The 27,829-nt window shown below is 47.9% G+C and overlaps 3 protein-coding genes across 5 annotated transcripts in view; 1 reads left to right on the forward strand and 2 right to left on the reverse strand.

Moving 5' to 3' along the window:
- Positions 1 to 5,625: 5,625 nt before the first annotated feature.
- On the reverse strand, positions 5,626 to 27,771 carry TPMT (thiopurine S-methyltransferase). 3 transcript variants are annotated; one of them, XM_038770754.1, is made up of 9 exons: positions 27,634 to 27,771; positions 21,109 to 21,291; positions 19,735 to 19,827; positions 18,627 to 18,759; positions 17,489 to 17,541; positions 15,682 to 15,756; positions 10,642 to 10,727; positions 8,853 to 8,897; positions 5,626 to 5,895 (listed from the first exon to the last, which is right to left on the reverse strand). In XM_038770754.1, exons 2-9 carry the CDS (start codon positions 21,270 to 21,272, stop codon positions 5,783 to 5,785), a joined length of 762 nt encoding a protein of 253 aa, XP_038626682.1. In that variant the 5' UTR covers positions 21,273 to 21,291; positions 27,634 to 27,771; the 3' UTR covers positions 5,626 to 5,782. The 3 variants fall into 3 exon arrangements, with proteins under 3 accessions (XP_038626682.1, XP_038626681.1, XP_038626680.1); XM_038770753.1 differs by lacking the exon at positions 27,634 to 27,771 and adding an exon at positions 24,269 to 24,306; XM_038770752.1 differs by lacking the exon at positions 27,634 to 27,771 and adding an exon at positions 24,269 to 24,306 and having other exon boundaries at positions 21,109 to 21,294.
- KDM1B (lysine demethylase 1B) overlaps positions 25,137 to 27,829 on the forward strand; it is a 34,716-nt gene continuing 32,023 nt past the window's right edge. The window contains exon 1 of the mRNA XM_038770755.1: positions 25,137 to 25,198. The gene's annotated coding sequence lies outside the window, so the exon portion shown is untranslated. The remainder of the gene's footprint in view (positions 25,199 to 27,829) is intronic.
- Positions 25,227 to 27,720, reverse strand: LOC119949187 (basic proline-rich protein-like). The gene is made up of 3 exons (XM_038770729.1): positions 27,634 to 27,720; positions 26,783 to 27,273; positions 25,227 to 26,637 (listed from the first exon to the last, which is right to left on the reverse strand). Exons 1-3 carry the CDS (start codon positions 27,718 to 27,720, stop codon positions 25,227 to 25,229), a joined length of 1,989 nt encoding a protein of 662 aa, XP_038626657.1.

A 27,829-nucleotide genomic window follows, 5' to 3' on the forward strand; every position in this document is an offset into this window, starting at 1 on the left:
CGGGCGGCGGGGGGCCGGGCCCTGGGCAGATTTTGGGCACCGGCCCCGGGCCCCGTGACTAGTGAGTCGGGCGGCCTGCCTTCTGCTGCCCTCTCCTGGGCACCGGCCTCCCCCAAAACCTGTCCGGCCTGCCTTTCCTTCGCTCGTTCCATCATTTATTCAATTGTATTTATTAATAATAATAATAATAATAATAATAATGGCATCTGTTAAGCGCTCACTATGTGCCTAGCACGGTTCTAAGCGTTGGGGGGGTTCACAGTCTGAGCCCCCTCCTTCCTTTCCCGCCCTCCCCACAGCACCTGTATATATGTTTGTACAGATTTCTTACTCTATTTTACTTGTACATATTTACTATTCTATTTTTGTTAATATGTTTTGTTTCGCTGTCTGTCCCCCCCCCTCCTAGACTGTGAGCCTGCTGTTGCGTAGGGACCGTCTCTATATGTTGCCAACTTGGACTTCCCAAGCGCTTAGTACAGTGCTCTACACACAGTAAGCGCTCAATAAATATGAATGAATGTCTGTACAGATTACTCTATTTTACTTGTACATATTTAATATTCTATTTATTTTATTTTGTTAAAATGTTTTGTTTTGTTGTCTGTCTCCCCCTTCTAGACCGTGAGCCCGCTGTTGCATAGGGACCGTCTCTATATGTTGCCAACTTGTACTTCCCAAGCGCTTAGTACAGTGCTCTGCACACAGTAAGTGCTCAATATGAATGAATGTCTGTACAGATTACTCTATTTTACTTGTACATATTTAATATTCTATTTATTTTATTTTGCTAATATGTTTCATTTCGCTATCTGTCTCCCCCTTCTTGACTGTGAGCCCGTTGTTGGGTAGGGACTGTCTCTATATGTTGCCAACTTGTACTTCCCAAGCGCTTAGTACAGTGCTCTTTTATTTTACTTGTACATATTTACTCTTCTATTTATTTTATTTTGTTAATATGTTTTGTTTCCCTGTCTGTCTCCCCCTTCTAGACTGTGAGCCTGCTGTTGGGTGGGCACCGTCTCTATATGTTGCCAACTTGGACTTCCCAAGCGCTTAGTACAGTGCTCTGCACACAGTAAGCGCTCAATAAATATGAATGAATGTCTGTACAGATTACTCTATTTTACTTCTACATATTTAATATTCTATTTATTTTATTTTGCTAATATGTTTTGTTTCCCTGTCTGTCTCCCCCTTCTAGACCGTGAGCCCGCTGTTGCATAGGGACCGTCTCTATATGTTGCCAACTTGTACTTCCCAAGCGCTTAGTACAGTGCTCTTTTATTTTACTTGTACATATTTACTCTTCTATTTACTTTATTTTGTTAATATGTTTTGTTTCCCTGTCTGTCTCCCCCTTCTAGACTGTGAGCCCGCTGTTGCGTAGGGACCGTCTCTATATGTTGCCAACTTGTACTTCCCAAGCGCTTTGTACAGTGCTCTGCACACAGTAAATGCTCAATAAATATGAATGAATGAATGTCTGTACAGGTTACTCTATTTTACTTGTACATATTTAATATTCTATTTATTTTATTTTGTTAATATGTTTTGTTTTGTTGTCTGTCTTCCCCTTCTAGACTGTGAGCCCACTGTTGCGTCGGGACCGTTTCTATATGTTGCCAACTTGTACTTCCCAAGAGCTTAGTACAGTGCTCTTTTATTTTACTCGTACATATTTACTCTTCTATTTATTTTATTTTGTTAATATGTTTTGTTTTGTTGTCTGTCTCCCCCTTCTAGACTGTGAGCCCACGACTGGGTAGGGACCGTCTCTGTATGTTGCCAACTTGTACTTCCGAAGCGCTCAGTACCGTGCTCTGCACACAGTAAGCGCTCAATAAATACAATTGAATGAATGAATGAATGTCTGTACAGATTACTCTATTTTACTTGTACATATTTAATATTTTATTTATTTTATTTTGTTAATATGTTTCGTTTTGCTGTCTGTCTCCCCCTTCTAGACTGTGAGCCCACGGTTGGGTAGGGACCGTCTCTATATGTTGGACTTCCCAAGCGCTTAGTACAGTGCTCTGCACACAGTAAGCGCTCAATAAATACGACTGAATGAATGATGTCTGTACAGATTACTCTATTTTACTTGTATATATTTACTATTCTATTTATTTTATTTTGTTAATATGTTTTGTTTTGTTGTCTGTCTCCCCCTTCTAGACTGTGAGCCCGCTGTCGGGTAGGGACCGTCTCTGTATGTTGCCCACTTGGACTTCCCAAGCTCTTAGTAGTATAGTGCTCTGCACACAGTGCTCAATAAATACTATTGCATGAATGAATGAATGAAAGGTTGCCTCACTTGGGGCTCACACTTTTAACCCCCATTTTACAGATAATAATAATGATGGCATTTATTAGGCGCTTACTATGTGCCAAGCACTGTTCTAAGCGCTGGGGGGGATACAAGGTAGTCAGGTTGTCCCACGTGGGGCTCACAGTCTGAGCCCCCTCCTTCCTCTCCCCTCTCACCCTCCCCACCGCCTTACCTCCTTCCCCTCCCCACAGCACCTGTATATATGTTTGTACAGATTTATTATTCTATTTATTTTACTTGTACACATTTACTCGCCTATTAATTTTATTTTGTTCATTCATTCATTCATTCAATCGTATTTATTGAGCGCTTACTGTGTGCGGAGCACTGTACTAAGCGCTTGGAAAGTACAATTTGGTAACAGATAGAGACCGTCTTTACCCAACAACGGGTTCACAGTCTAGAAGGGGGAGGCAGATAACAGCTGTGTGACTCTGGGAAGTCACTTCTCTTTGCCTCAGTTGCCTCATCTGTAAAATGGGGATTAGGACTGTGAGCCCCACGTGGGACAACCTGATTGACTTGTAACCTCCCCGGCGCTTAGAACAGTGCTTTGCACATAGTAAGTGCTTAATAAATGCCGTCACTATTATTATTATTAATACCATCAAACTAGATAAATAGAATAGAATTTAACCCTTCCTTCTGCACAATTGGACTTTTCCAGCGCTAAGAACAGTGCTTGGCACATAATAAGCGCTTAACAAATACCATTATTATTATTATTATTTTAACAACAACGATTCAACATTCTGGACTGTATGTACGGATCAGCTTCCTGACCAATCAATCTTGAACTGCCAAGGGCCCAGAATGGCTTTTTTTGTTTGTTTGTTTTGTTTTTACTTTTTTTTTTGTTTTGTTTTTACTTCTCGATATTTACTAGTCGCTTACCGTGTGCAGAACGCTGCTCTAAGAGTTTGGGGGAGTGCACTACAGTAGAGTTGGGGGAGTCTAGAGCTCGTAAGAAATGTACAGACTCTGGGTCGAAGAGGCCTTTCAGGATCCTTATCCTGGAGAACAACCAGCTCACGATTCTTACAAGCAGCCAAGGTTTCCGACACAGATTCCCAGCTCGGATGGACCCTGGCTTTTTCCCAGCAATGGAATTGCACAAAAATACCCTGAGGCCAAAAATACGGCCTTGTGACCACAGGAAGTGGTTTTACTCAAATCCACTCCCGTTAGGTAGGACCACATTTCCCCCACTCCACAGATGGAAAGGGAGGGAGAGGGGATTTTCAATATTTTGGAATGTTATTGCAGGTTTCTTAGACACTAAGGAGACCGTGAGACATCCCCAAACTGGCTGAGAATAACGGACCAGTTTGAGCATCATTTTGCCTCTGTCAGGGACAGAAGGCTGGTCTGGAAGACCAAGAGTAAACCGAGTCACCACTCACAAATTGGCATGCCCGCCTGCCACGGACGTGCCCCACGAGGCAAGGCTGAAGGGAACTGGTCAGGAGGGGAAGCATGGGGGTCCGTTTGGGCACAGGGGATGGAGAAAGGGGAAAACGAGCCCAGATTCCCGGCTGCCTACTGGAAACGGCACGCCGCGTCCCCTGGAATCTTTAAGGTATGCCCATTTCCTGGATTACGCTCTTTATAGTCCCTTTATGAGCAGGCACTTATCTGGTTGCCAGCACGGGGCACTACCTGGCACTGATAATGGCTAAACACTTACTATGTGCCAAGCACTGTTTTAAGGACTAGGATAGAAACAAGTCAGTCAGGTCAGACACAGCCCCTGTCCCACATGGGGCTCACAGTCTAACTAGAGGGGATAAAAGGTAATAATAATAATAATGGTGGCATTTATTAAGTGCTTACTATGTGCAAAGCACTGTTCTAAGCGCTGGGGAGGTTTCAAGGTGATCAGGTTGTCCCACGGGGGGCTCACAGTCTCCATCCCCATTTTACAGATGGGGTAACTGAGGCCCAGAGAAGTGAAGTGACTTGACAAGTGGCGGAGCCGGGATTTGAACCCATGACCTCTGACTCCAAAGCCCGGGCTCTTTCCACTGAGCCACGCTGCTTTAAATCCCCTTTATACAGGTGAAGAAGCAAGTACAGAGAAGCTAAGTGACTTGTCCAAGGTCACACACCAGACAGAAGGCAAAGTCGGCATTAGAACCCACATCCTCTGGGTTTATACTGCTTCTCCTCTGGGTTCGTAACGCTTCCCCACCGTAACCGCTATCTTTTCAATCCATCGATCGTATTTGTTAAGCACTTACTGCGTGCAGAGCACTGTACCAAGCGCCTGGGAGAATACACTATAACAGAGTTGGTAGACGCGTTCCCTGCCCACGGCGAGTTTACGGTCTAGAGGTGGTTTCCCACAAATAACATGTCTGTTAAAGCTTAAGTATGCTCTAAGTAATCAATCCATGGTATTGTTTACTTTGTGCAGAGCAGTGTACTAAGCGCCTGAGAGAGTACTACAGTACAACAGAGGTGGTAGACACACTCCCTGCCCTCCAGAAGCTTACATTTATTTATTTATTTTACTTGTACATATCTATTCTATTTATTTTATTTTGTTAGTATGTTTGGTTTTGTTCTCTGTCTCCCCCTTCTAGACTGTGAGCCCACTGTTGGGTAGGGACTGTCTCTATATGTTTCCAACTTGTACTTCCCAAGCGCTCTGCACACAGTAAGCGCTCAATAAATACGATTGATTGATTACATTGATTTTAAGTTTCTCACATCTGCCTGAATTAATGCCAGGTCTTCCTGAGTATGGTTTGGGGAACATGCCTAAAGATTGCACACAAACTATTGAGGTTATTTAGCTCTATCCCTCTAATAAAATTCCAGGTTAAAAGTATTTTACCTTATTTCAATGTTAAACACACGGTGAAGTTACCAAAAAGGAAAGTCTCCTTCCTCTTCTAACCTTCTATATAGAACTCTATTAAGAGTACAATATAGTACAGTGCCATAATACAGTCTCATCTTAGTCATCTCCGACCCACAGCGACTCCATGGACACATCTCTCCCAGGATGTCCCACCTCCATCTGCAATCGTTCTGGTAGTGTATCCATACAGTATTCCCGGGAAAAATATGGAAGTGGCTTACCATTGCCTTCTTCCAAGCAGTAAACTTGAGTCACCGCCCTCGACTCTCTCCCATGACCAGCCCAGATTGCTTTCCACTCGCTAGCCACTGCCCAGGCTAGAAATGGAATGGGAAGGCCTCTGCTTGACTCTCCTTCCCGCGGCCGACACTGGTAGAGTACTGGAAACTCCCCAGGGGCCGTTACACTATTGGTGTTCATTAAATACTATTGACAGGTAATTTATTTGGGAAGAATATCATTTTGAAAGTACTTACATTTTCCATTAACATGACCCAGCCTTGTCAATCAAAAAAAAAAAAAAAATCCAGCTAAGCATTTTGGTGATGCCTTGTTTCTGTGCAGACACCAGTCTTGCTGACTTATTTCACTGTAAATAGATATAAGGTCTCGATTAAATAATCGATGCCCCATTTTCGGTGCCGGTCTTCTAAAACGTCAACCTTCTCAAGACGCTGAATGTTACACGTTGGGCCTGGAAATGAGAGAGGCAAGTTGAATTGGGAAAAATGACCAAGCTTTCAGGCGCTGGCAGGTCATGCTGTCCGTCAAAAATCCCCCATTGACATGACATACACGAAGACATACGTGAAATGATTCAGACTTATAAATGTCTCAAAGTTACACGCATGGGGATGCAGAAAGTCTCTCGGTTAAATAAAGGACTCACAGAGAGTTCCAATTTCCATAGGGGTTGCCACAGTTTTCCTCTCCTGAGAACTTCACTCAGCTCAAGAGAGACAGGCGTCCAAAACAATCCTAGGCAAGACCACTGGATTTGGGCAAAACTGAGAACCTTTCAAGTATAGGCAAAACCGAGCTCGAGAGTCAGGTAAACAAATAAAAGTGAGACTCAAAATTGCCCGTGAAATTTGGTGACACTCAAAAATTTGATTAAACATTAATGTTTAATGGGCGGAATCACTCCACTGTATGAGTTAAAGTGAAAGATTCAAGAGCAATTCTGAAACTATTCGGGGTAGTTAGAGATGGACAGACTGGTGAAATATGGCTCCAAATGAAAAAAATGCCACTTTTTCCACCAAAGGAAAAAAAATCCCCTGAGACAAATTTTCTTTCAGAATGACCAGGCTTCCGAGACGAGGTTTTCAGAACAGTGAAGCTGTCCCTTGTTCTCTCAAAATGACAGTGAGTTACGGCCGCTCTTCAGAGTGAATTAACTTTTCAGCGTTCCTTCATACACTGTCCCCAAAGCATCTGTATATATGTTTGTACGGATTTATTAGTCTATTTTACTTGTACATATTCTATTTATTTTATTTGGTTTATATGCTTTGTTTTATTGTCTGTCTCCCTCTTCTAGACTGTGAGCCCGCTGTTGGGTAGGGACCGTCTCTATATGTTGCAAGCTTGTATCTCCCAAGCGTTTAGTACAGTGCTTTGCACACAGTAAGCACTCAATAAATACAATTGAATGAAATACATACGTCAAGGAGGAATTAGAGAGCTGTTTCTTCTCTAGGTTGAGTCAAGTTTCCAATCTGTTGAAAGTCCCTAAGGCTGATACACTGTTTGAAGATGGGCCAGTTGCAGCATTCTGGGACTTGTAGTATTGTAAAGTACGCTTGGAAAATACAATTCAGCGACAAATAGAGACAATCCCCGCCCAACAACGGGCTCACAGTCTAGCAGGATAAAACAGGTGTGGTAAAGATTTAAATTTTTCCCTAAGGGGAAAAAAAAAGCTTTCTCCCTTCCCTTCCTTTTCCCTCCACTAAGCCCCATTTTCAAAGTTCTTCTGACCTCCTCCAGGAAGTCTTCCCGATTAATTTAATCTTTCCTACCACTTCAAGCACCAATTCTGTACCTCAGGCCACCCTTCCATATATCCACATATCTATTCTATTTATTTTATTTTGTTAGTATGCTTGGTTTTGTTCTCTGTCTCCCCCTTTCAGACTGTGAGCCCACTGTTGGGCAGGGACTGTCTCTATATGTTGCCAATTTGTACTTCCCAAGCGCTTAGTACAGCGCTCTGCACACAGTAAGCGCTCAATAAATACGATTGATGATGATGATGACGATGATCCACCCACCACCTTAATACTTAAGTACTAACTCCAAAACCTATCCACTTCTCCAACTTCTTCCTATCTGTAAACCATTTCAGCGTTGGTGTTTCCTGCTGGATTGTAAGATCCATGAAACCAGAGATCATCATCATCATCAATCGTATTTATTGAGCGCTTACTATGTGCAGAGCACTGGACTAAGCGCTTGGGAAGTAACAATTGGCTAGCAACTCTATTGTATTTTCCCAAGTGCTCGGCTCAGTGTTAGGCACTTAAAAAAAGACTCCTGATTGACTGGGGAAATCTGACATTTCTAGGAACACTTCAACACTCCACTTCTCACTAAATTGTTGCAGCTGAAACAGAAATTGTCTTTGCCTTTGATGCTTTATTTTTCCCCTGGCAAGCTGTTTCTCTTTGCCTGGCAGGGGGCCTAAGACTAGGGCCCGGGCCTGGGCGTCAGAGGACATGGGTTCTAATCCCGGCCCCCCCGTTTGTCTGCTGTGTGACCTTGGGCAAGTCGCTTCATTTCTCTGGGCCTCAGCTCCCTCATCTATAAAACAGGATTAAGACTGTGAGCCCTATGTGGGCCAGGAACTCTGTCCAACCTGATTATCTTGTATCTACCCCAGTGTTTAGAACAGTGCCTGGGACATAGTAAGTGCTTAACAAATACCACAATAATTATTACAATAATAATAATTATTATTATTAAGCCTTCTATTGGTCACTCTGAAAGTCTTTTAGGCTGCGAACCCACTGTTCGGTAGGGACTGTCTCTATATGTTGCCAACTTGTACTTCCCAAGCGCTTAGCACAGTGCTCTGCACACAGTAAGCGCTCAATAAATACGATTGATGATGATGATTAACAAATACCACAATAATTATTACAATAATAATAATTATTATTATTAAGCCTTCTATTGGTCATTCTGAAAGGCTTTTAGACTGTGAACCCACTGTTGGGTAGGGACTGTCTCTATTTGTTCCCAACTTGTACTTCCCAAGCACTTAGTACGGTGCTCTGCACACAGTAAGCGCTCAATAAATACGATTGATTGATCGATTATTATTTTTCGGAGGTCATCCCGTTCAACCCAATGCTTCCAGGCAAATCTGTACCTTCAGGCGTCCTAGCCTCTTTTCCAAGCTCTCCAGGGGCTGCAGATTCCATCCCACGCTGGTCTGTTTCAGCATCTAATCCCCTGGGCCACCACCACATTAAGTGCTTAGTACAGTGCTCTGCACATAGTAAGCGCTCAATAAATACGACTGATTGATTGACATTATCCCTTTTGCCTACCCAGATGCTTTCTTGAAGAAATACAAGCCCAGCTGCTCCCCAAATGCTTTCTTGCAGAAATCGAAGCCCGACCCTTCAAAGGCCAGGAACTCACCGAACAAACTTTGCACTTCACCGTCAGGAACATAAAATGGGGGACCTAAAACAGAGAAGCAAAAGAAAAATGGCATGAGGAGGGGGGAAAGGGAATCTCCTGATTCTCTGAGAAGTTGAGACAAAAGAGATTGAGGGGGTCCTCTGGTAGCCCAAGGCCCACTACTGGGTAGGGACTGTCTCTATTTGTTGCCAATTTGTACTTCCCAAGCGCTTAGTACAGTGCTCTGCACATAGTAAGCGCTCAATAAATACGATTGATGATGAACCACCATTGACACCACTTACCACTCCAATAAGGTCATTCATTCACTTTTTCAAGACTATTTATTAACCGCTTCTGTGCACCGTATACCGGGTGCTGACAGAGTGCAGAGCACTGTATTGGGTGTCTACTGCATGAAGAGCACTGTCCTGGGTGTGTACTACATACACAGAGCTCTGGAAGGTGCCTACAGTCCTCTAGACTGTAAGCGCGTGTGGGAAGGGAATGTATCATCATCATCATCAATCGTATTTATTGAGCGCTTACTATGTGCAGAGCACTGTACTAAGTGCTTGGGAAGTACAAATTGGCAACATACAGAGACAGCCCCTACCCAACAGTGGGCTCACAGTCTAAAAGATAAATGTATCTATTTATTGTTATACTATACTCTTTCAAACGCTTAGTACAGTGCTTTGCAAGCCCGTTGTGGGCAGGGATTGTCTCTCTTTATTGCTGAATTGTACTTTCCAAGCGCTTAGTACAGTCCTCTGCACACAGTAAGCGCCCAATAAAGACGATGGAATAAATGAACGAAAGCTCTCCATAGATACAACTGAATGAATAAATCATAATAATAATAATAATGTCGGTATTTGTTAAGTGCTTACTATGTGCCAAGCACCGTTCTAAGTGCTGGGGAGGATACAAGGTAATCAAGGTTGTCCCACGTGGGGCTCACGGTCTTCATCCCCATTTTACAGATGAGGAAACTGAGGCCCAGAGAAGTGACACGACTTGCCCAAAGTCACATGGCTGACAAGTGGCGGAGCCGGGATTAGAACCCACCACATGTCTGCTGTGTGATCTTGGGCAAGTCACTTCACTTCTCTGGGCCTCAGTTACCTCATCTGTAAAATGGGGATTAAGACCGTGAGCCCCACGTGGGACAACCTGATCACCCTGTATCCTCCCCAGCGCTTAGAACAGTGCTTGGCACATACTAAGCACTTAACAAATACCGACATTATTATTATTATGATTTATTCATTCATTCAGTTGTATTTATGGAGCGCTTTCGTTCATTCATTCCATCGTCTTTATTGGGCGCTTACTGTGTGCAGAGGACTGTACTAAGCGCCTGGAAAGTACAATTCAGCAATAAAGAGAGACAATCCCTGCCCAGAACAGGCTTGCAAAGCACTGTACTAAGCATTTGAGAGAGTATAGTATAACAATAAATAGATAGTAACCGCTTTGCACATAGTAAGCGCTTAACAAATGCCAATTATTATTATTATTATTATTATTATTATTATTATGACCTCTGACTCCCAAGCCCGAGCTCTTTCCACTGAGCCACGCTGCTTCTCCACACTAAAGGCAGAGGGGCTGTGCTGGGTGCCTATTAAGTGTTCGGTGCCGAACCCAATTTGCTTGCAGAAACCCATTTTCCGCCTTTGCAATTCCCTCTGCAAAAGAAAGTGCTTTACCATGCTTAATTCCCACGTTGGTATTCTTCCCCAGAGGTGAGTGCAGTGCTCCGCGCGCAGTAAGTGCTCAATAAACGCTCTTACTACTTTACCTCCGTGCCGAGCTGGATCGTAGGTAAGGGTCGACAGGAGGTAGCGACCGTCCGCGTCCATGAGCGGCAACATTAAATTGGCGTAGCTGGGAAGATAGCAAGGAGTTTAGGTCATATTCCCGAGCCGATGAGAAGCAAAGCTATACAGAGAGGCAGTGTGGCCTAGTGGAAAGAGCCTGGGCCTGGAAATCAGAGGACCCGGGTTCTAATCACCTGTATATATGAACATATGGTAGTACATATTTATTACTCTATTTATTTATTTATTTATTTATTTTACTTGTACATATCCATCCTATTTATTTTATTTTGTTGGTATGTTTGGTTTTGTTCTCTGTCTCCCCCTTTTAGACTGTGAGCCCACTGTTGGGTAGGGACCGTCTCTATGTGTTGCCAATTTGTACTTCCCAAGCGCTTAGTCCAGTGCTCTGCACATAGTAAGCGCTCAATAAATACGATTGATGACGATGATGATAATCCCGGCTCCATGCGTCGCCTAATCTGCGGGGGCTTCTACGGCCTTCTAGGGCTAGTTTGTTTTTTGAATGGTATTCGCTAAGTGCTTACTATGTGCCAGGCACTATATTAACTTTTGGACTGTGAGCCCACCGTTGGGTAGGGACTGTCTCTATATGGTGCCAATTTGTACTTCCCAAGCGCTTAGTACAGTGCTCTGCACATAGTAAGCGCTCAATAAATACGATTGATGACGATGATGATAATCCCGGCTCCATGCGTCGCCTAATCTGCGGGGGCTTCTACGGCCTTCTAGGGCTAGTTTGTTTTTTTAATGGTATTCGCTAAGTGCTTACTATGTGCCAGGCACTATATTAACTTTTAGACTGTGAGCCCACCGTTGGGTAGGGACTGTCTCTATATGGTGCCAATTTGTACTTCCCAAGCGCTTAGTCCAGTGCTCTGCACATAGTAAGCGCTCAATAAATACGATTGATGACGATGATGATAATCCCGGCTCCATGCGTCGCCTAATCTGCGGGGGCTTCTACGGCCTTCTAGGGCTAGTTTGTTTTTTGAATGGTATTCGCTAAGTGCTTACTATGTGCCAGGCACTATATTAACTTTTAGACTGTGAGCCCACTGTTGGGTAGGGACTGTCTCTATATGGTGCCAATTTGTACTTCCCAAGCGCTTAGTCCAGTGCTCGGCACATAGTAAGCGCTCAATAAATACGATTGATGACGATGATGATAATCCCGGCTCCATGCGTCGCCTAATCTGCGGGGGCTTCTACGGCCTTCTAGGGCTAGTTTGTTTTTTTAATGGTATTCGCTAAGTGCTTACTATGTGCCAGGCACTATATTAACTTTTAGACTGTGAGCCCACCGTTGGGTAGGGACTGTCTCTATATGGTGCCAATTTGTACTTCCCAAGCGCTTAGTCCAGTGCTCTGCACATAGTAAGCGCTCAATAAATACGATTGATGACGATGATGATAATCCCGGCTCCATGCGTCGCCTAATCTGCGGGGGCTTCTACGGCCTTCTGGGGCTAGTTTGTTTTTTGAATGGTATTCGCTAAGTGCTTACTATGTGCCAGGCACTATATTAACTTTTAGACTGTGAGCCCACTGTTGGGTAGGGACTGTCTCTATATGGTGCCAATTTGTACTTCCCAAGCGCTTAGTCCAGTGCTCTGCACATAGTAAGCGCTCAATAAATACGATTGATGATGATTAACTGCCGAGGCAGGGAGAAGCTAGTCAGTTGGACACGGTCCTACTCTCTCGTTGTGGGCAGGGAATGGGTCTGTTTATTCTTATATTATAATAATAATAATAATAATGGCATTTGTTAAGCGCTTACTATGTGCCAAGCACTGTTCTAAGCGCTGGGGGGGGGATACTAGGTGATCAAGTTGTCCCACGTGGGGCTCACAGTCTTAATCCCCATTTTACAGATGAGGTAGCTGAGGCTCCGAGAAGTTAAGTGACTTGCCCAAGGTCACACAACAGACACGTGGTGGAGCCGGGATTTGAACCCATGACCTCTGACTCCAAAGCCCGGGCTCTTTCCGCTGAGCCCCGCTGCTTCTTCGGAAGGTTCTTTACTTGGTTCCAGGCGCCTTTGGGGTTTTTCCCACAAGAAGAGACAGGTAGAAACACGGCACACAATGTTCCAAGGAAAAGGTGGCTCTGACGGCTAAAACAGGGCCCCCCACCACCCCGCCACCCGAAAGGAAGACAGGGTGGGTCTCTCAGAAGGAGCTCTCTGCCTCTCTGCAGCTACGGTGAGGAATTCTGAGTCAAGCCAGAAAACACAGCCGGGCGTGTCTCGCAGCTGCCCCAACATTATTACTCTCTTCATTTATTTATTTATTTATTTATTTATTTTACTTGTACGTATCTATTCTACTTATTCTATTTTGTTAGTAATAATGATAATAATAATGTTGGCGTTTGCTAAGCGCTTACTATGTGCCAAGCACTGTTCTAAGCGCTGGGGTAGATACAAGGTCATCAGGTTGTCCCACGTGGGGCGCACGGTTTTCGTCCCCATTTTACAGATGAGGGAACTGAGGCCCAGAGAAGTGACTTGCCCAAAAGTGACTTGCCCAAAGAGTACGTTTGGTTTTGTTCTCTGTCTCCCCCTTTAAGACTGTGAGCCCGCTGTTGGGTAGGGACTGTCTCTACATGTTGCCAATTTGTACTTCCCAAGCGCTTAGTACGGTGCTCTGCACATAGTAAGCGCTCAATAAATACGACTGATGATGATGATGATTGAGACTATTAGACAGTGAGCCCACTGTTGGGTAGGGACCGTCTCTATATGTTGCCAATTTGTACTTCCCAAGCGCTTAGTACGGTGCTCTGCACATAGTAAGCGCTCAATAAATACGACTGATCATGATGACGATTGAGACTGTTAGACAGTGAGCCCACTGTTGCGTAGGGACTGTCTCTATATGTTGCCAATTTGTACTTCCCAAGCGCTTAGTACGGTGCTCTGCACCTAGTAAGCGCTCAATAAATACGATTGATGATGATGACGATTGAGACTGTTAGTGAGCCCACTGTTGGGTAGGGACTGTCTCTATATGTTGCCAATTTGTACTTCCCAAGCGCTTAGTACGGTGCTCTGCGCATAGTAAGCGCTCAATAAATACGATTGATGATGATGACGATTGAGACTGTTAGACAGTGAGCCCACTGTTGGGTAGGGACTGTCTCTATATGTTGCCAATTTGTACTTTCGAAGCGCTTAGTACGGTGCTCTGCACATAGTAAGCGCTCAATAAATACAATTGATGATGATTGAGACTGTTAGACAGTAAGCCCACTGTTGGATAGGGACCGTCTCTATATGTTGCCGACTTGTACTTCCCAAGCACTTAGTACAGTGCTCTGCACACATAAATAAATGCGAAGCAGCGTGGCTCAGTGGAAAGAGCATGGGCTCTGGAGTCAGCGGTCGCGGGTTCAAATCCCAGCTCCGCCAATTGTCAGCTGCGTGACCTTGGGCCATTCACTTAACTTCTCTGGGCCTCAGTTGCCTCATCTGTAAAATGGGGGTTGACTGTGAGTCCCCCGTGGGACGCCCTGATCACCTTGTATCCACCCAGTGCTTAGAACAGTGCTTTGCACATAGTAAGCGCTTACTAAATGCCATTATTATTATTATTATTATTAAATATGAATGATTGATTGATTCATTGATCGATTGAGGCACCCCATGCTGTCCGAGCTCTCCTTTCCTCGCCTTTGCCTCGGGAAAAGGCCTCTGGCGGGAAAACCCCTTGGGGGCAAGGAGGGGAGCATCTGGTCGAGTCGGGGTCCGCTCCCCGATAGAGCCATTTCGGCTGTGGGGTGAAACTCTTTATCCTCCACTGTCTTGGCCGCTAAGAAGCGGCAGGTTGAAGGGGGAAGAGTTGTGTTGTGTGCTTTTCCCAAACGGTGACCTGGCCGGAGGGGAGGGAATGGGATTTCAGTCGCTCGTCTTGGGTTCCGGCCCCAGTTTTGGCCTCTGTGAGCCTGTGGTACATATCTATTTTATTTTATTTTGTTAGTATGTTTGGTTTTGTTCTCCGCCTCCCCCTTTCAGACTGTGAGCCCACTGTGGGGTAGGGACTGTCTCTATATGTTGCCAACTTGGACTTCCCAAGCGCTTAGTACAGTGCTCTGCACACAGTGAGCGCTCAATAAATACGATTGATGATGATGAGGATGATGAGCCCGTCCGCGAGCCTTCTGACTCACCCTTCCTCGCCGGGAGCGTGGGAAACAGGCCCAGCGAGGTTCAGGGTTGGGGAAACGGAGAGAGGATGAGGACACTGGATGGGCAGGCCACAGGCAGGGGAGGAAATCCCAGGAGAGAAGCCGCGGGAGCACGGTGAGAAAGTGGGGGGAAAGGAAAAAGAAGAAACACCAGAAGAAAAGGAAAGCAAGCTGGGAGCCAGAAGAACCCCAGTTCCGCCACTTGACTGCCGTGTGACCTTGGACAAGTCACTTCACTTCTCTGTGCCTCAATTTCCTCATCTGTAAAAAGGGGATTAAGGCTGTGAGCCCCACATGGGACAGGGACTGTGTCCAACCTGATTAGCTTGTCTCTACCCCAGTGCTTAGTACAGCGCCGGGTACATCCTAAGCACTGAACAAATACCATTAAAAACAACAACTATGTTTTCCATGAGGCTGTGGGAGTGTCTACAGCTCTGTGAATTAACCCATCTTTGGCCGTGCTCACAAATTCTTCTCTTAGTAACCATACAGGTGGAAAGCGCAACAGTTTTCAGTGCTTCTACATTTACATAAGCGCATATATGGATACTAGTGCTCTGCACACGGTAAGCGCTCAATAAATACGATTGAATGAATATGGGGGTGAACACATCTGAGTCAGTAACAATCGCAGATCTGCCTTTTTCCTGGTAAGAATGATTCAAGCAATTTCACAAGGATTAGAAACCACAGACAAGAGTTTAGGGAGGCAAACCGAAGTATAGAAACTTATAGACGTGCAGTATAAATATCCACACAATTTGGGGGGAAAAAAACCCCTCCAAAATGCCAATCAAATTGCTCACCGTTCTCGATCACCCGGATTAATAGCAACTAACGCTCCTCTATCCCAAATGCCGTCGAATTTCCCAACGTTCGCTCTGAAAATCAGAAAGCCAAACATTAACGTTTAGACAGAAAAAAGAAAAAAGCACGAGACTCCAACATGCAACAAGGCCCACTGTAAAGCACACGGGCCTGGAGTCGGAGGAGCAGGGTTCTAATCCCAGCTCTGCCCCTCGCCTACTGTGGAAGGGGAAGTCACTTAAATTACTTGTGCCTCAGTTTCCCCATCTGCAAAATGCTCTCCTTTTTAGAGAGCCCTAAGTACCAGGGACTGTGTCCAACCTGAATATCTTGTATCAATCACAGTGGTTGACCCCAATCTGAAAATTTCATTTGGGTTGTAGGGAGAAGGAAGCCCATTGCTGCCCTGAAGGTAGTTGTCCTGATCTGACTCTCCCTTCCCGAGGTATCGGGAGCGGGGAAAGAGGCAGATCCCACTTGGAACCAGTTTATATTTCAGTAGGCTCAGCATTAGCTCGTAGGTTTAAAAGCAAGAAACCGCATGGGCTGGAAAAACCAGGCAAGCTAATCAACTTCTCGGTGCCTCATCTGTAAAACGGGGACAAAATATTTGTTCTTAGATTGCTCTCTAGACGGTAAGCTCATTGTGGGCAGGGTCTGTGTCTACCAACTCTGTTAAACTGTATTCTCCCTAGTGCTTACTACGATGCTCGGCACACAATAAGCGCTCAACTCATTCATTCATATTTTTTGAGCGCTTACTGTGTGCAGAGCACTGTACGAAGCGCTTGGGAAGTCCAAGTTGGCAACACATAGAGACGGTCCCCACCCAACAGCGGGCTCACAGTCTAGAAGGGGGAGACAGACAACAAAACAAAACATATTAACAAAATAAAATAAATAGAATATGTACAAATAGATAGACTAATAAATCATCATCATCATCATCATCAATCGTATTTATTGAGCGCTTACTGTGTGCAGAGCACTGTACTAAGCCCTTGGGAAGTACAAGTTGGCAACATATAGAGACAGTCCCTACCCAACAGTGGGCTCACAGTCTAAAAGGGGGAGACAGAGAACAAAAACAAACATATTAACAAAATAAAATAAATAGAATAGATATGTACAAGTAAAATAAATATATAGAGTAACGAATATGTACAAACATATATACATATATACAGGTGCTGTGGGGAAGGGAAGGAGGTAAGATATATACAGGTATATATGTATATACCTGTTAGTTAGTAGACATGATTCATTCATTCAATACATACAACTGATCGATTGAGACCCCTGTGAGTAACATGGACCAAACCGATCACCCCAGAACGTGGCACATAATAAGCGCTTAATAACTACCATCATTCATTCATTGGATCGCATTTACTGAGCGCTTACTTTGTGCCAAACATTGTACAGAGTGCTAGGGAGAGTACACTATAACAATAAACGGACACATTCCCTGCCCATCCTTATTATAATACCGTCATTATTATCTGAGATGCTGCAGGGGTGTGATAAGAGAAGCAGCGTGGCTCAGTGGAAAAGAGCCTGGGCTTTGGAGTCAGAGGGCATGGGTTCAAATCCCGGCTCCGCCAATTGTCAGCTGTGTGACTTTGGGCAAGTCACTTAACTTCTCTGGGCCTCAGTTCCCTCATCTGGAAAATGGGGATGAAGACTGTGAGCCCCCCGTGGGACAACCTGATCACCCGACTGTATCTGCCCCAGGGCTTAGTACAGTGCCTCACACTTATCAAATACCACAAAAAAAGAAAAAAAAAAAACCCTGATCATTATTACCTGGGAAAGTCAAAGATACTGCAGCAGAACAGCGAGATGTTCAGTGATGTGCTCTGCAATGAAAATGGTGTTTTCATCAAAACAGGCCTTCTCGGCGATGGTGGAAGGGAGAGGGGAGAGGACACAGGGAGGAAAGCAACGGGGAGGGGAAGATCATGCGTGATTCCATTTTTTTCTGTTTTTGGAAAACCGCAGGGCCCAATTCTCTAGACTGTGAGCTCGTTGTGAGCGGGGAATGTGTCTGCTTATTGTTCTATTATACTCTCTCAAGCACTTAGTGCAGTGCTCTGCACGCAGTAAGCGCTCAATAAATATGATTGACTCCCTGGGTAATTCTGAGGTAGTCACCAATGACTCTGGGAATGGCAGAGGACATTTTCTGCTGCTGCAACAAGGCTCACACTTAGCTCAGGGGGCTCTGTCCTCTACTTTGGACAAGGCCCTTCCCTCTTCCCCCACCAGCATCCCTTTCTTCAAAGTCACCACCTCCTCCAGGAGGCCTTCCCGGATGAACTTGCCAACCTTCCCAGTCATCCCTCCCCCACCAGCCTCCTTAGTCTTATTACCAGCTGATATTTATCTAATTGCTCACTAGTGCTTTTATGCTTTGTAACTACGCTCTCATTCTTTTACCCGGGGTATGTTTGGAAATTGGTGTCTGCGCATCTTCCCTATTCATCATCATCATGAATCGTATTTATTGAGCGCTTACTATGTGCAGAGCACTGTACTAAGCGCTTGGGAAGTACAAATTGGCAACATCTAGAGACAGTCCCTACCCAACAGTGGGCTCACAGTCTAAAAGGGGGAGACAGAGAACAAAACCAAGCATACTAACAAAATAAAATAAATAGAATAGATATGTACAAATAAAATAAATAAATAAATAAATAGATTAAAGCGTAAGCTCCTTGACTATCTCGTCTCCTATTGTAGGCTCTCAAGAACTTACTGTGTTTGCTAATTCTGTTGTATTGTACTCACTCAAGCACTTGATATAGTAAGGTAGCAAGCGCTTAATAAATACCACTGGTTGACTGATTGATGCTCTGTTAACACAGCAGGGGCTAGACAAATCCAAAGACCACCAGGCTCATTTCTCCCTGAGGAATGTCCCCTCGGGGACCTCGGCACAAACCTCAAAAACTTTGGCTCCGGGAATTTCTCCCACGGGTTTTTCGGTGTAAGAAAGGTTCTGCTCAGTAAAAAATTCCCGCAGGGCGAGCTCGCTGATTTCCACTCCAAATACGCTGTGTCCCAGGTCAGCAAACCTACACACAACCACGAGAGGTAGAATTGGTCTTCATGGGGTTTTTTAATGGTTTAAACTGGATTTCTTACAAGCCCCCCGAGAGGTTTCATATCAGGCTCTGCTTCGCCACCACCAACCCGGCCCCAATCTGGCATGACTGCTAGAGATGGCAGGGAAAATCAGAGCAGATCAGTGTGGCTCAGTGGAAAGAGCCCGGGCTTTGGAGTCGGAGGCCATGGGTTCAAATCCCAGCTCTGCCAATTGTCAGCTGTGTGACTCTGGGCAAGTCACTTCACTTCTCTGGGCCTCAGTTCCCTCGTCTGTAAAATGGGGATTAAGACTGTGAGCCCCCCGTGGGACAACCTGATCACCTTGTAATAATAATAATGATGGCACTTATTAAGCGCTTATTATGTGCAAAGCACTGTTCGAAGCACTGGGGAGTTTACAAGGTGACCAGGTTGTCCCATGGGGGGCTCACAGTCTTAATCCCCATTTTACAGATGAGGGAACTGAGGCCCAGAGAAGTGAAGTGACTTGCCCAGTCACACAGCTGACAATTGGCAGAGCCGGGGGTGTCAACGTTATTTTTCCCATTTTACAGGGCTAAGAGAAGGGCACCACGCGTAAAACGGTAACAGGGTTAGAGAACAGAATCCAGATTCCCTAACTCCAGCCCAATTCCTCATTCCCAAGAGGAAGGGAGTTTTTATAACTACCACAAAACTCCTTTATGAGGCTCCAGGCATGGCATTTTCTTGCACAGCATGCCCCGTGGCTCTCCTTGCATAACCAATTCCACTTTTCGCTTTCTTGTTGTTTCCAGTATCCTATGTAGCCTAAGGCTACATAGTACAGTGCCCTGCACTGTAAGCGTTCAATACCTACGATTAAATGAACTGAATGAATCTACCCCATGAAACATCCCTGCGTCCAAAGAAAAAGAAGAAAGGCCCAAAGAAAAACAAATTCATTCGTGTTTTGCTGTTCATACCACTTCATTTCGACGGCTTTTCCACAGAGAGGGAAAAATATCCTGAGTCCCTTCTTATCATTAAGGAGGGCATTCAAGTGTTTCCTTAATAATCTGAAAACGAAAGGCAAATAAACAAATTAGGCTAATCGTCCTCAAAACGCTGCTCTTTACATGTTAATTCTTTACAAGCACTGTTCTTTCAAGGCTGATTTCTTAAAAGCCCTCCTGCCGGCTGACTGCTACCACAGAGGGGAATCATGGCTTCAAATTTCCTTGGAAATTATGTATTCACTCATTCAATCGCGGTTATTAAGCGCTCGCTGTGTGCAGAGCACTGTTCTAAGCGCTTGGGAAAGTACAATGCCCTTTCCCTTCTGCCTTTTAAAACCTACTACTCTGACATTTCCTCCATTGGAAAAAGTACTGCTTTTTGAGCTATTTTTCAGGGGAACATCATAACATTTTAACTAACATTTCAGTAAGTTAAAAATCTGAACACAGCCTGTAGACTGTAAGCTCGTAGTGGGCAGGGAACATGTCTACCGACTCTATGGTATTGTCCAAGATCTTAGTCCAGTGCTCTGCACACAGTAAGCGCTCAAGAAATACCACAGATTGATCCAATGAGAACGAGCAGCCAATTCATCCATTCATTCAATCGTATTTATTGAGCGCTTACTGTGCGCGGAGCACTGTACTAAGCGCTTGGAAAGTACAGTTCGGTAACAGATAGAGACAGTCCTTACCCAACAACGGGTTCACAGTCTATAAAGGGGAGACAGACAACAGCTGTGTGACTTTGGGAAGTCACTTCACTTCTCTTTGCCTCAGTTCCCTCATCTGTAAAATGGGGATTAAGACTGTGAGCCCCACGTGGGACAACCTGACTGACTTGTAACCTCCCGGGCGCTTAGAACAGTGCTTTGCACATAGTAAGTGCTTAATAAATGCCGTCACTATTATTATTATTAATACCATCAAAATAAATAGAATTTAACCCTTCCTTCTGCGCAACTGGACTTTTCCAGCGCTTAGAACAGTGCTTGGCACATAATAATGAGGCCTGTGGTGGCTCAGAGGGAAAGTAACAGCCTTGAAAGGCTGGAGGCCTGGGTTCTAATCCCTCCTCTGGTATGAGAGTTTAAAAAATAGATTGCAAACACCTAGGAGGGTCTAGAATAGATCACCTAAGAGTGCTGAGATAAAATTTTTTTAAGCGCTTAGTACAGTGCTCTGCACATAGTAAGCGCTCAATAAATACGATTGATGATGATAATAAGCGCTTAACAAATACCATTATTATTTTAACAACAACGATTCGACATTCTTGACCAATCATTCTTGAATGGCCAAGGGCCCAGAATGGTTTTTTTTCTTATGTTTTGTTTTTACCGATGTCCTTCTTCTTGGTGAAATCCAATGTTGTGGTCCTCCCATTTCTTATGCCATTCATCCAGAGTCAACGCCCTGTTCTTCTGGGCCCCGAGGTCGGGAGGATCTTGAAATTTCGGCCCGGCCATGGGAGCGTCTGAGCTCGCTGGAATTGTATCCTCCATAGAGGGAAATCTTTAGCACCTGCTGGAAAGACGTTTGCAGTGTTATTAATCCGTAAGCAGTTATGGCCATCCAGCCGCCCTGAATCACAAAACGCCCACCTAGGACACTCCCTAAAGGGAGGGAGATAAACGCCCCAGTTACTTTCTTTGCATTTGCAGTAATAATAATTAATAATAATGCTATAAACGCCCGAGTTACTTTCTTTGCATTTGCAGTAATAATAATAATAATGCTATAAACGCCCCAGTTACTTTCTTTGCATTTCCTCTCCCCCTCGTCCCCCTCTCCATCCCCCCATCTTACCTCCTTCCCTTCCCCACAGCACCTGTATATATGGATATATGTTTGTACATATTTATTACTCTATTTATTTATTTAACTTGTACATATCTATTCTATTTATTTTATTTTGTTAGTACGTTTGGTTTTGTTCTCTGTCTCCCCCTTTTAGACTGTGAGCCCACTGTTGGGTAGGGACTGTCTCTATATGTGGCCAATTTGTACTTCCCAAGCGCTTAGTACAGTGCTCTGCACATAGTAAGCGCTCAATAAATACGACTGATGATGATGATGGTGATTTGCAGTAATAATAATAATAACAATGCTATGAACGCCCCAGTTACTTTCTTTGCATTTCCTCTCCCCCTCGTCCCCCTCTCCATCCCCCCATCTCACCTCCTTCCCTTCCCCACAGCACCTGTATATATGTATATATGTTTGTACATATTTATTACTCATTTATTTATTTATTTTACTTGTACATATCTATTCTATTTATTTTATTTTGTTAGTACGTTTGGTTTTGTTCTCTGTCTCCCCCTTTTAGACTGTGAGCCCACTGTTGGGTAGGGACTGTCTCTAGATGTTGCCAATTTGTACTTCCCAAGCGCTTAGTACAGTGCTCTGCACATAGTAAGCGCTCAATAAATATGATTGATGCTGATGATCTGCAGTAATAATAATAATAATGCTATAAACGCCCCAGTTACTTTCTTTGCATTTGCAGTAATAATAATAATAATGCTATAAACGCCCCAGTTACTCTCTTTGCATTTGCAGTAATAATAATAATAATAATAATAATGGTATTTGTTATGCACTTCCTATGTGCTAAGCACTGGGGTAGATACAGGGCGATAATCATAATAATAATGATGGCATTTGTTAAGCGCTTACTATGTGCAAAGCACTGTTCTCCTTCCCCTCCCCACAGCACCTGTATATATGTATGTACATATTTACTATTCTATTTGTTTTACTTGTACATATTTACTCTATTTATTTTATTTTGTTAATATGTTCCGTTTTGTTGTCTGTCTCCCCCTTCTAGACTGTGAGCCCGCTGTTGGGTAGGGGCCGTCTCTATCTGTTGCCAACTTGTACTTCCCAAGCGCTTAGTACAGTGCTCTGCACACAGTAAGTGCTCAATAAATACGATTGAATGAATGAATGTTCAAAGCGCTGGGGGCGGGAGATACAAGGTGATCAGGTTGTCCCACATGGGGCTCACAGTCTTCATCCCCATTTTCCAGATGAGGGAACTGAGGCTCAGAGAGGTGAAGTGACTTGCCCAAGGTCACCCAGCAGACATGTAAGCGCTCAATAAATACGATTGAATGAATGTGGCAGAGTCGGGATTAGAACCCATGACCCCTGACCCCCAAGCCCGGGCTCTTTCCACTGAGCCACGCTGGTGATCAGGTTGTCCCGTGTGGGACTCACGCTTTAAATCCCCCATTTTACAGATGAGGTAACTGGGGCCCAGAGAAGTGAAGGGGCTCTCCCAAGGTTGAAAGAGAACCTCTGAATAAAATTATGCACGCCTGCCAAGACTGCTGTTGTCCCTCAACCCTCCTTCCAACTTCCAATCCTCAGTAAACAGGATAACTGAGAAGAACCGCGTGATCTAGCGGACGGAGCCCGGGCTTGGGAGTCAGAGGTCATGGGTTCTAATCCCGGCTCCGCCAATTGTCAGCTGTGTGACTTTGGGCAAGTCACTTCTCTGGGCCTCAGCTCCCTCGTCTGTAAAATGGGGATTAAGACTGTGGGACAACGTGGTAACCTCGTGTCTTCCCCAGCGTTTAGAAAAGTGCTGGGAACTGAGTAAAGATTTAACAAATACCTGCGGCTTAGTGGAAAGAGCACGGGTTTGGGAGTCAGAGGTCGTGGGTTCCAATCCGAGCTCCGCCACATGTCTGCTGTGTAACTCTGGGCAAGTCAGTTCCCTTCTCTGGGCCTCAGTTCCCTCATCCTTAAAATGGGGATGAAGACTTGTGAGCCCCACGAGGGACAACCTGAATACCTTGCATCTACCCCAGCGCTTAGAACACTGCTTGGCACATAGGAAGCAGTTAAATACCATCATTATTATTATTATCCCGGCTCTGCTACTTGTGTGCAGTGTGACTTTGGACAAGTCACTTCACTTCTCTGGGCCTCAGTTCCCTCATCCTTAAAATGGGGATGAAGACTTGTGAGCCCCACGGGCGACAACCTGAATACCTCGCATCTACCCCAGCGGTTAGAACAGTGCTTGGCACATAGTAAGCACTTAAATACCATCATTATTATTATTATCCCGGCTCTGCTACTGGTGTGCAGTGTGACTTTGGCCAAGTCACTTCACTTCTCTGGGCCTCAGTTCCCTCATCCTTAAAATGGGGATGAAGACTTGTGAGCCCCACGGGGGACAACCTGAATACCTTGCATCTCCCTCAGCGCTTAGAACAGTGCTTGGCACAGAGTAAGCACTTAAATACCACCATTATTATTATTATCCCGGCTCTGGTACTTGTGTGCAGTGTGACTTTGGCCAAGTCACTTCACTTCTCTGGGCCTCAGTTCCCTCATCTGTCAAATGGGGATGAAGACTGTGAGCCCCCCGTGGGACAACCTGATCACCTTGTATCCCCCAGCGCTTAGAACAGTGCTTGGCACATAGTAAGCGCTTAGACACCATAATTATCATTATTGATTCATATTGAGGCCTGCTTACTTGTTTTGATGTCTGTCTCCCCCCTTCTAGACTGTGAGCCCGTTGTGGGCAGGGGCTGTCTCTCTCTGTTGCGGAATTGCACTTCCCGAGCGCTTAGCACAGTGCTGCGCGCCCAGTAAGCGCTCATTAGATACGAGGAAATGAACGGATCTGCGCGTGCGCGTTGGCTCCCCCTCCCCTCCCTAGCGGGGGCCGGACGGGCGCTACTGCGGCTGCGCGAACACGCCCGCGCTCGCTCGCCCCCCACCCACCCAGCGGGGGCCGGGCGCTACTGCGGCTGCGCGGGGCGGCGCGAACACGGGCGCCTGGTCGCGGGGCTGAGCGCTACTGCGGCTGCGCGCCTCGCCCGCTCCGCTCCTTAGCGGGGGCCGGGAGCTACTGCGGCTGCGCGGGGCGGCGCGAACACACGCGCGCTCGCTCGCCCCCCCTCCCTTCTTAGCGGGGGCCGGGCGCTACTGCGGCTGCGCGGGGCGGCGCGAACACGCGCGCTCGCTCGCTCCCCCTCCCTTCTTAGCGGGGGCCGGGTGCTAGTGCGGCTGCGCGGGGCGGTGCGTACACGCGCGCTCGCTCCCCCTCCCCTTCTTAGCGGCGTGCGGGCGCTACTGCGGCTGCGCGATACGCGCGCTCGCTCGCTCCCCCTCCCGTCTTAGCGGGGTCCGGACGCTAGTGCGGCTGCGCGGGGCGTCGGGCACGCGCGCTCGCAGGCTCCCCCCTCCCCTTTTTGCGGGGTCCGGACGCTAGTGCGGCTGCGCGGGGGGCGGCGGGCACGCGCGCGCGCGCTCGCTGGGCCCCCCTCCCCTTCCGAGCGGCGGCGTCGGGCACGCGCGTAGTCGGTGCCCCGCTCCTCCGGCCCCTCCCCCAGCGCGGGGGCCGGGGGCGGCCCCATGGGGCGGGAACGGGGGGCACCGCCTCAGCGCTCCGGCTAAGGAGGTGAGGGACCGACGGGCGGGGACACACACTACACACACACGCACACACACACACACACACAGGTCTCCGGTACGTCGGGGGGCGGCCCGGGGCCCGTCGGGGCGGGGGGACCTCCGGCGGGGGGGAGGGGGGGGGACGTCAGGTTGTCATGGGGACAGGCCGGGGGGCCGCGGGACACAACGGTCCTGGGGACAGGCTGGGGGTCTGGGGGACAGAATTGGGGTTGGGGGGCCGCGGGGACAGAGTGGGCCTGGGGACAGGCTGGGGGTCCTGGGGGACAGAATTGGGGTTGGGGGTCCGCGAGGACAGGGTGGGGCTGGGGACAGGGTGCACGTCTGGGGGACGGAATTGGGGCGGGGGGCCGCGGGGACAGAATTGTCCCGGGGACAGGCTGGGGGGCTGCGGGACGGAATTGGGGCTCGGGGGCCGCCGGGGGCATAATTGTCTTGGGGACAGGCTGGGGGTCTGCGGGGACAGGATTGGGGTTGGGGGTCCGCGAGGACTGAGTTGTCCTGGGGACAGGCTGGGGGTCTGCGGGACAGAATTGGGGCGGGGGGCTGCGGGGACAGGGTGGGCCTGGGGACAGCCTGGGAGTCTGCGGGGCAGAACTGGGGTTGGGGGGCTGCGGGGACAGGGTGGGCCTGGGGACAGGCTGCACGTCTGGGGAACAGAATTGGGGCGGTGGTCTGCGAGGACGGAATTGTCCTGGGGACAGGCTGGGGGTCTGCGGGGACAGAATTGGGGCGGGGGTTTGCGGGGACAGAGTTGGCCTGGGGACAGGCCGGGGGTCTGCGGGGACAGAATTGGGGCGGGGGGCTGCGGGGACAGGGTTGGCCTGGGGACAGGCTGGGGGTCTGGGGGACAGAATTGGGGCGGGGGGCCGCGAGGACAGAGTTGGCCTGGGGACCGGCTGGACGTCCTGGGGGACAGAATTGGGATTGGGGGGCCGCGAGGACAGAGTGGGCCTGGGGACAGCCTGGGAGTCTGCGGGGCAGAACTGGGGTTGGGGGGCTGCGGGGACAGGGTGGGCCTGGGGGACAGGCTGCACGTCTGGGGGACAGAATTGGGGTTGGGGGGGCCGCGAGGACAGGATTGTCCTGGGGACAGGCTGCACGTCTGGGGGACAGAATTGGGGCGGGGGGCTGCCGGGACGGAATTGTCCTGGGGACAGGCTGGGGGTCTGCGGGGCAGAATTGGGATTGGGGGGCTGCGGGGACAGGGTGGGCCTGGGGACAGGCTGGGGGTCTGGGGGACAGAATTGGGGTTGGGGGTCCGCGAGGACAGGATTGGGCTGGGGACAGGCTGGGGGTCTGGGGGACGGAATTGGGATTGGGGGGCTGCGGGGACAGGGTGGGCCTGGGGACAGGCTGCACGTCTGGGGGACAGAATTGGGGCGGTGGTCTGCGAGGACGGAATTGTCCTGGGGACAGGCTGGGGGTCTGCGGGGACAGAATTGGGGCGGGGGGCTGCGGGGGCAGAATTGTCCTGGGGACAGGCTGGGGGTCTGGGGGACGGAATTGGGGCGGGGGGCTGCGGGGACAGGGTTGGGGTGGGGGTTTGCGAGGACAGAATTGTCCTGGGGACAGGCTGGGGGTCTGCGGGGACAGAATTGGGGCGGGGGGCTGAGGGGACGGAATTGTCTTGGGGACAGGCTGGGGGTCTGGGGGACAGAATTGGGGCGGGGCTCTGCGAGGACAGGATTGTTCTGGGGACCGGCTGGACGTCTGCGGGACAGAATTGGGGCGGGGGGCTGCGGGGACAGAGTTGGCCTGGGGACAGGCTGGGGGTCTGGGGGACAAAATTGTCCTGGGGACAGGCTGGGGGTCTGGGGGACAGAATTGGGGCGGGGGGCTGCGGGGACAGAATTGTCCTGGGGACAGGCTGGGGGTCTGGGGGACACAATTGGGGCGGGGGGCCGCGGGGGCATAATTGGGATGGGGCCAGGCCGGGGGTCCGCGGGGACAGAATTGGCCTGAGGACAGGCTGGACGTCTGGGGGACGGAATTGGGGTGGGGGTCCACGGGGACAGAGTTGTCCTGGGGACAGAATTGGGGCGGGGACAGGTTGGACGACGTCTGGGGGACGGAATTGGGGCGGGGGTCCACGGGGACAGAATTGGGGAGAGGGGAGCCTGGGGGGCAAAGTTGGGGCGATGGGAGCCAGGGTTGGAGCTGGGACGGGCTTGGGGCGGGGGCGGGCCTCCTCAATCCAGTTGGGGACCATTTGCAGCCTGTTGACCCTTGGGTAGGACCCAAAGACCAAACAGAGAGTTGGGGCGTGGTGAAATGATGTGGGCAGCCGTGGGCCCCCCCTTCTTTTTTTTCCCCCCGTGGCTCCTAACTCTCACGTCTGCCCCCCCACACTTTCTATCTGCCGCTCTTAGCGATTTTCTTTCCCTCCTCCCAGTCAATCCTCAGTCATATTTGAGCGCTTACGGTGTGGAGTTCAGTGTGGCGGAGTTGGTGGGCACGTCCCCTGGCCACAGGGAGCTCACAGTCCGGGGGACGTTTCTGGTTTTTCATCTGGTGCCAAACGCAGGTGGTGCTCGGAAAGTCTGGGCCTTGACTTCTGGTGGTGACTGGGGCTCAGTGGAAAGAGCTTTGGAGCCAGAGGTCCGGGGTTCGAATCCTC

This window comes from Tachyglossus aculeatus, chromosome X2 (assembly GCF_015852505.1).
Source record: "Tachyglossus aculeatus isolate mTacAcu1 chromosome X2, mTacAcu1.pri, whole genome shotgun sequence".
Taxonomy (NCBI): domain Eukaryota; kingdom Metazoa; phylum Chordata; class Mammalia; order Monotremata; family Tachyglossidae; genus Tachyglossus; species Tachyglossus aculeatus.

Excerpts from the sequence above, each read along its gene's own strand:
- TPMT (XM_038770754.1), bottom strand. The coding sequence starts at position 21,272 with ATGGAGGATACAATTCCAGCGAGCTCAGACGCTCCCATGGCCGGGCCG. Across the intron at positions 17,542-18,626 it reads CCGGAGCCAAAGTTTTTGAG|AGCACATCACTGAACATCTC; the intron begins GTTTGTGCCGAG and ends TTTTCATTGCAG. Across the intron at positions 8,898-10,641 it reads CGATCCAGCTCGGCACGGAG|GTCCCCCATTTTATGTTCCT; the intron begins GTAAAGTAGTAA and ends TCTCTGTTTTAG.
- LOC119949187 (XM_038770729.1), bottom strand. The coding sequence starts at position 27,720 with ATGAAAAACCAGAAACGTCCCCCGGACTGTGAGCTCCCTGTGGCCAGG. Across the intron at positions 27,274-27,633 it reads GCCACACTGAACTCCACACC|ACGTCGTCCAACCTGTCCCC; the intron begins GTAAGCGCTCAA and ends TCCGTCCCCCAG. Across the intron at positions 26,638-26,782 it reads TCCCCGCAGACCCCCAGCCT|ACCCCCAGCCTGTCCCCAGG; the intron begins GTCCCCAGGACA and ends CTGTCCCCGCAG.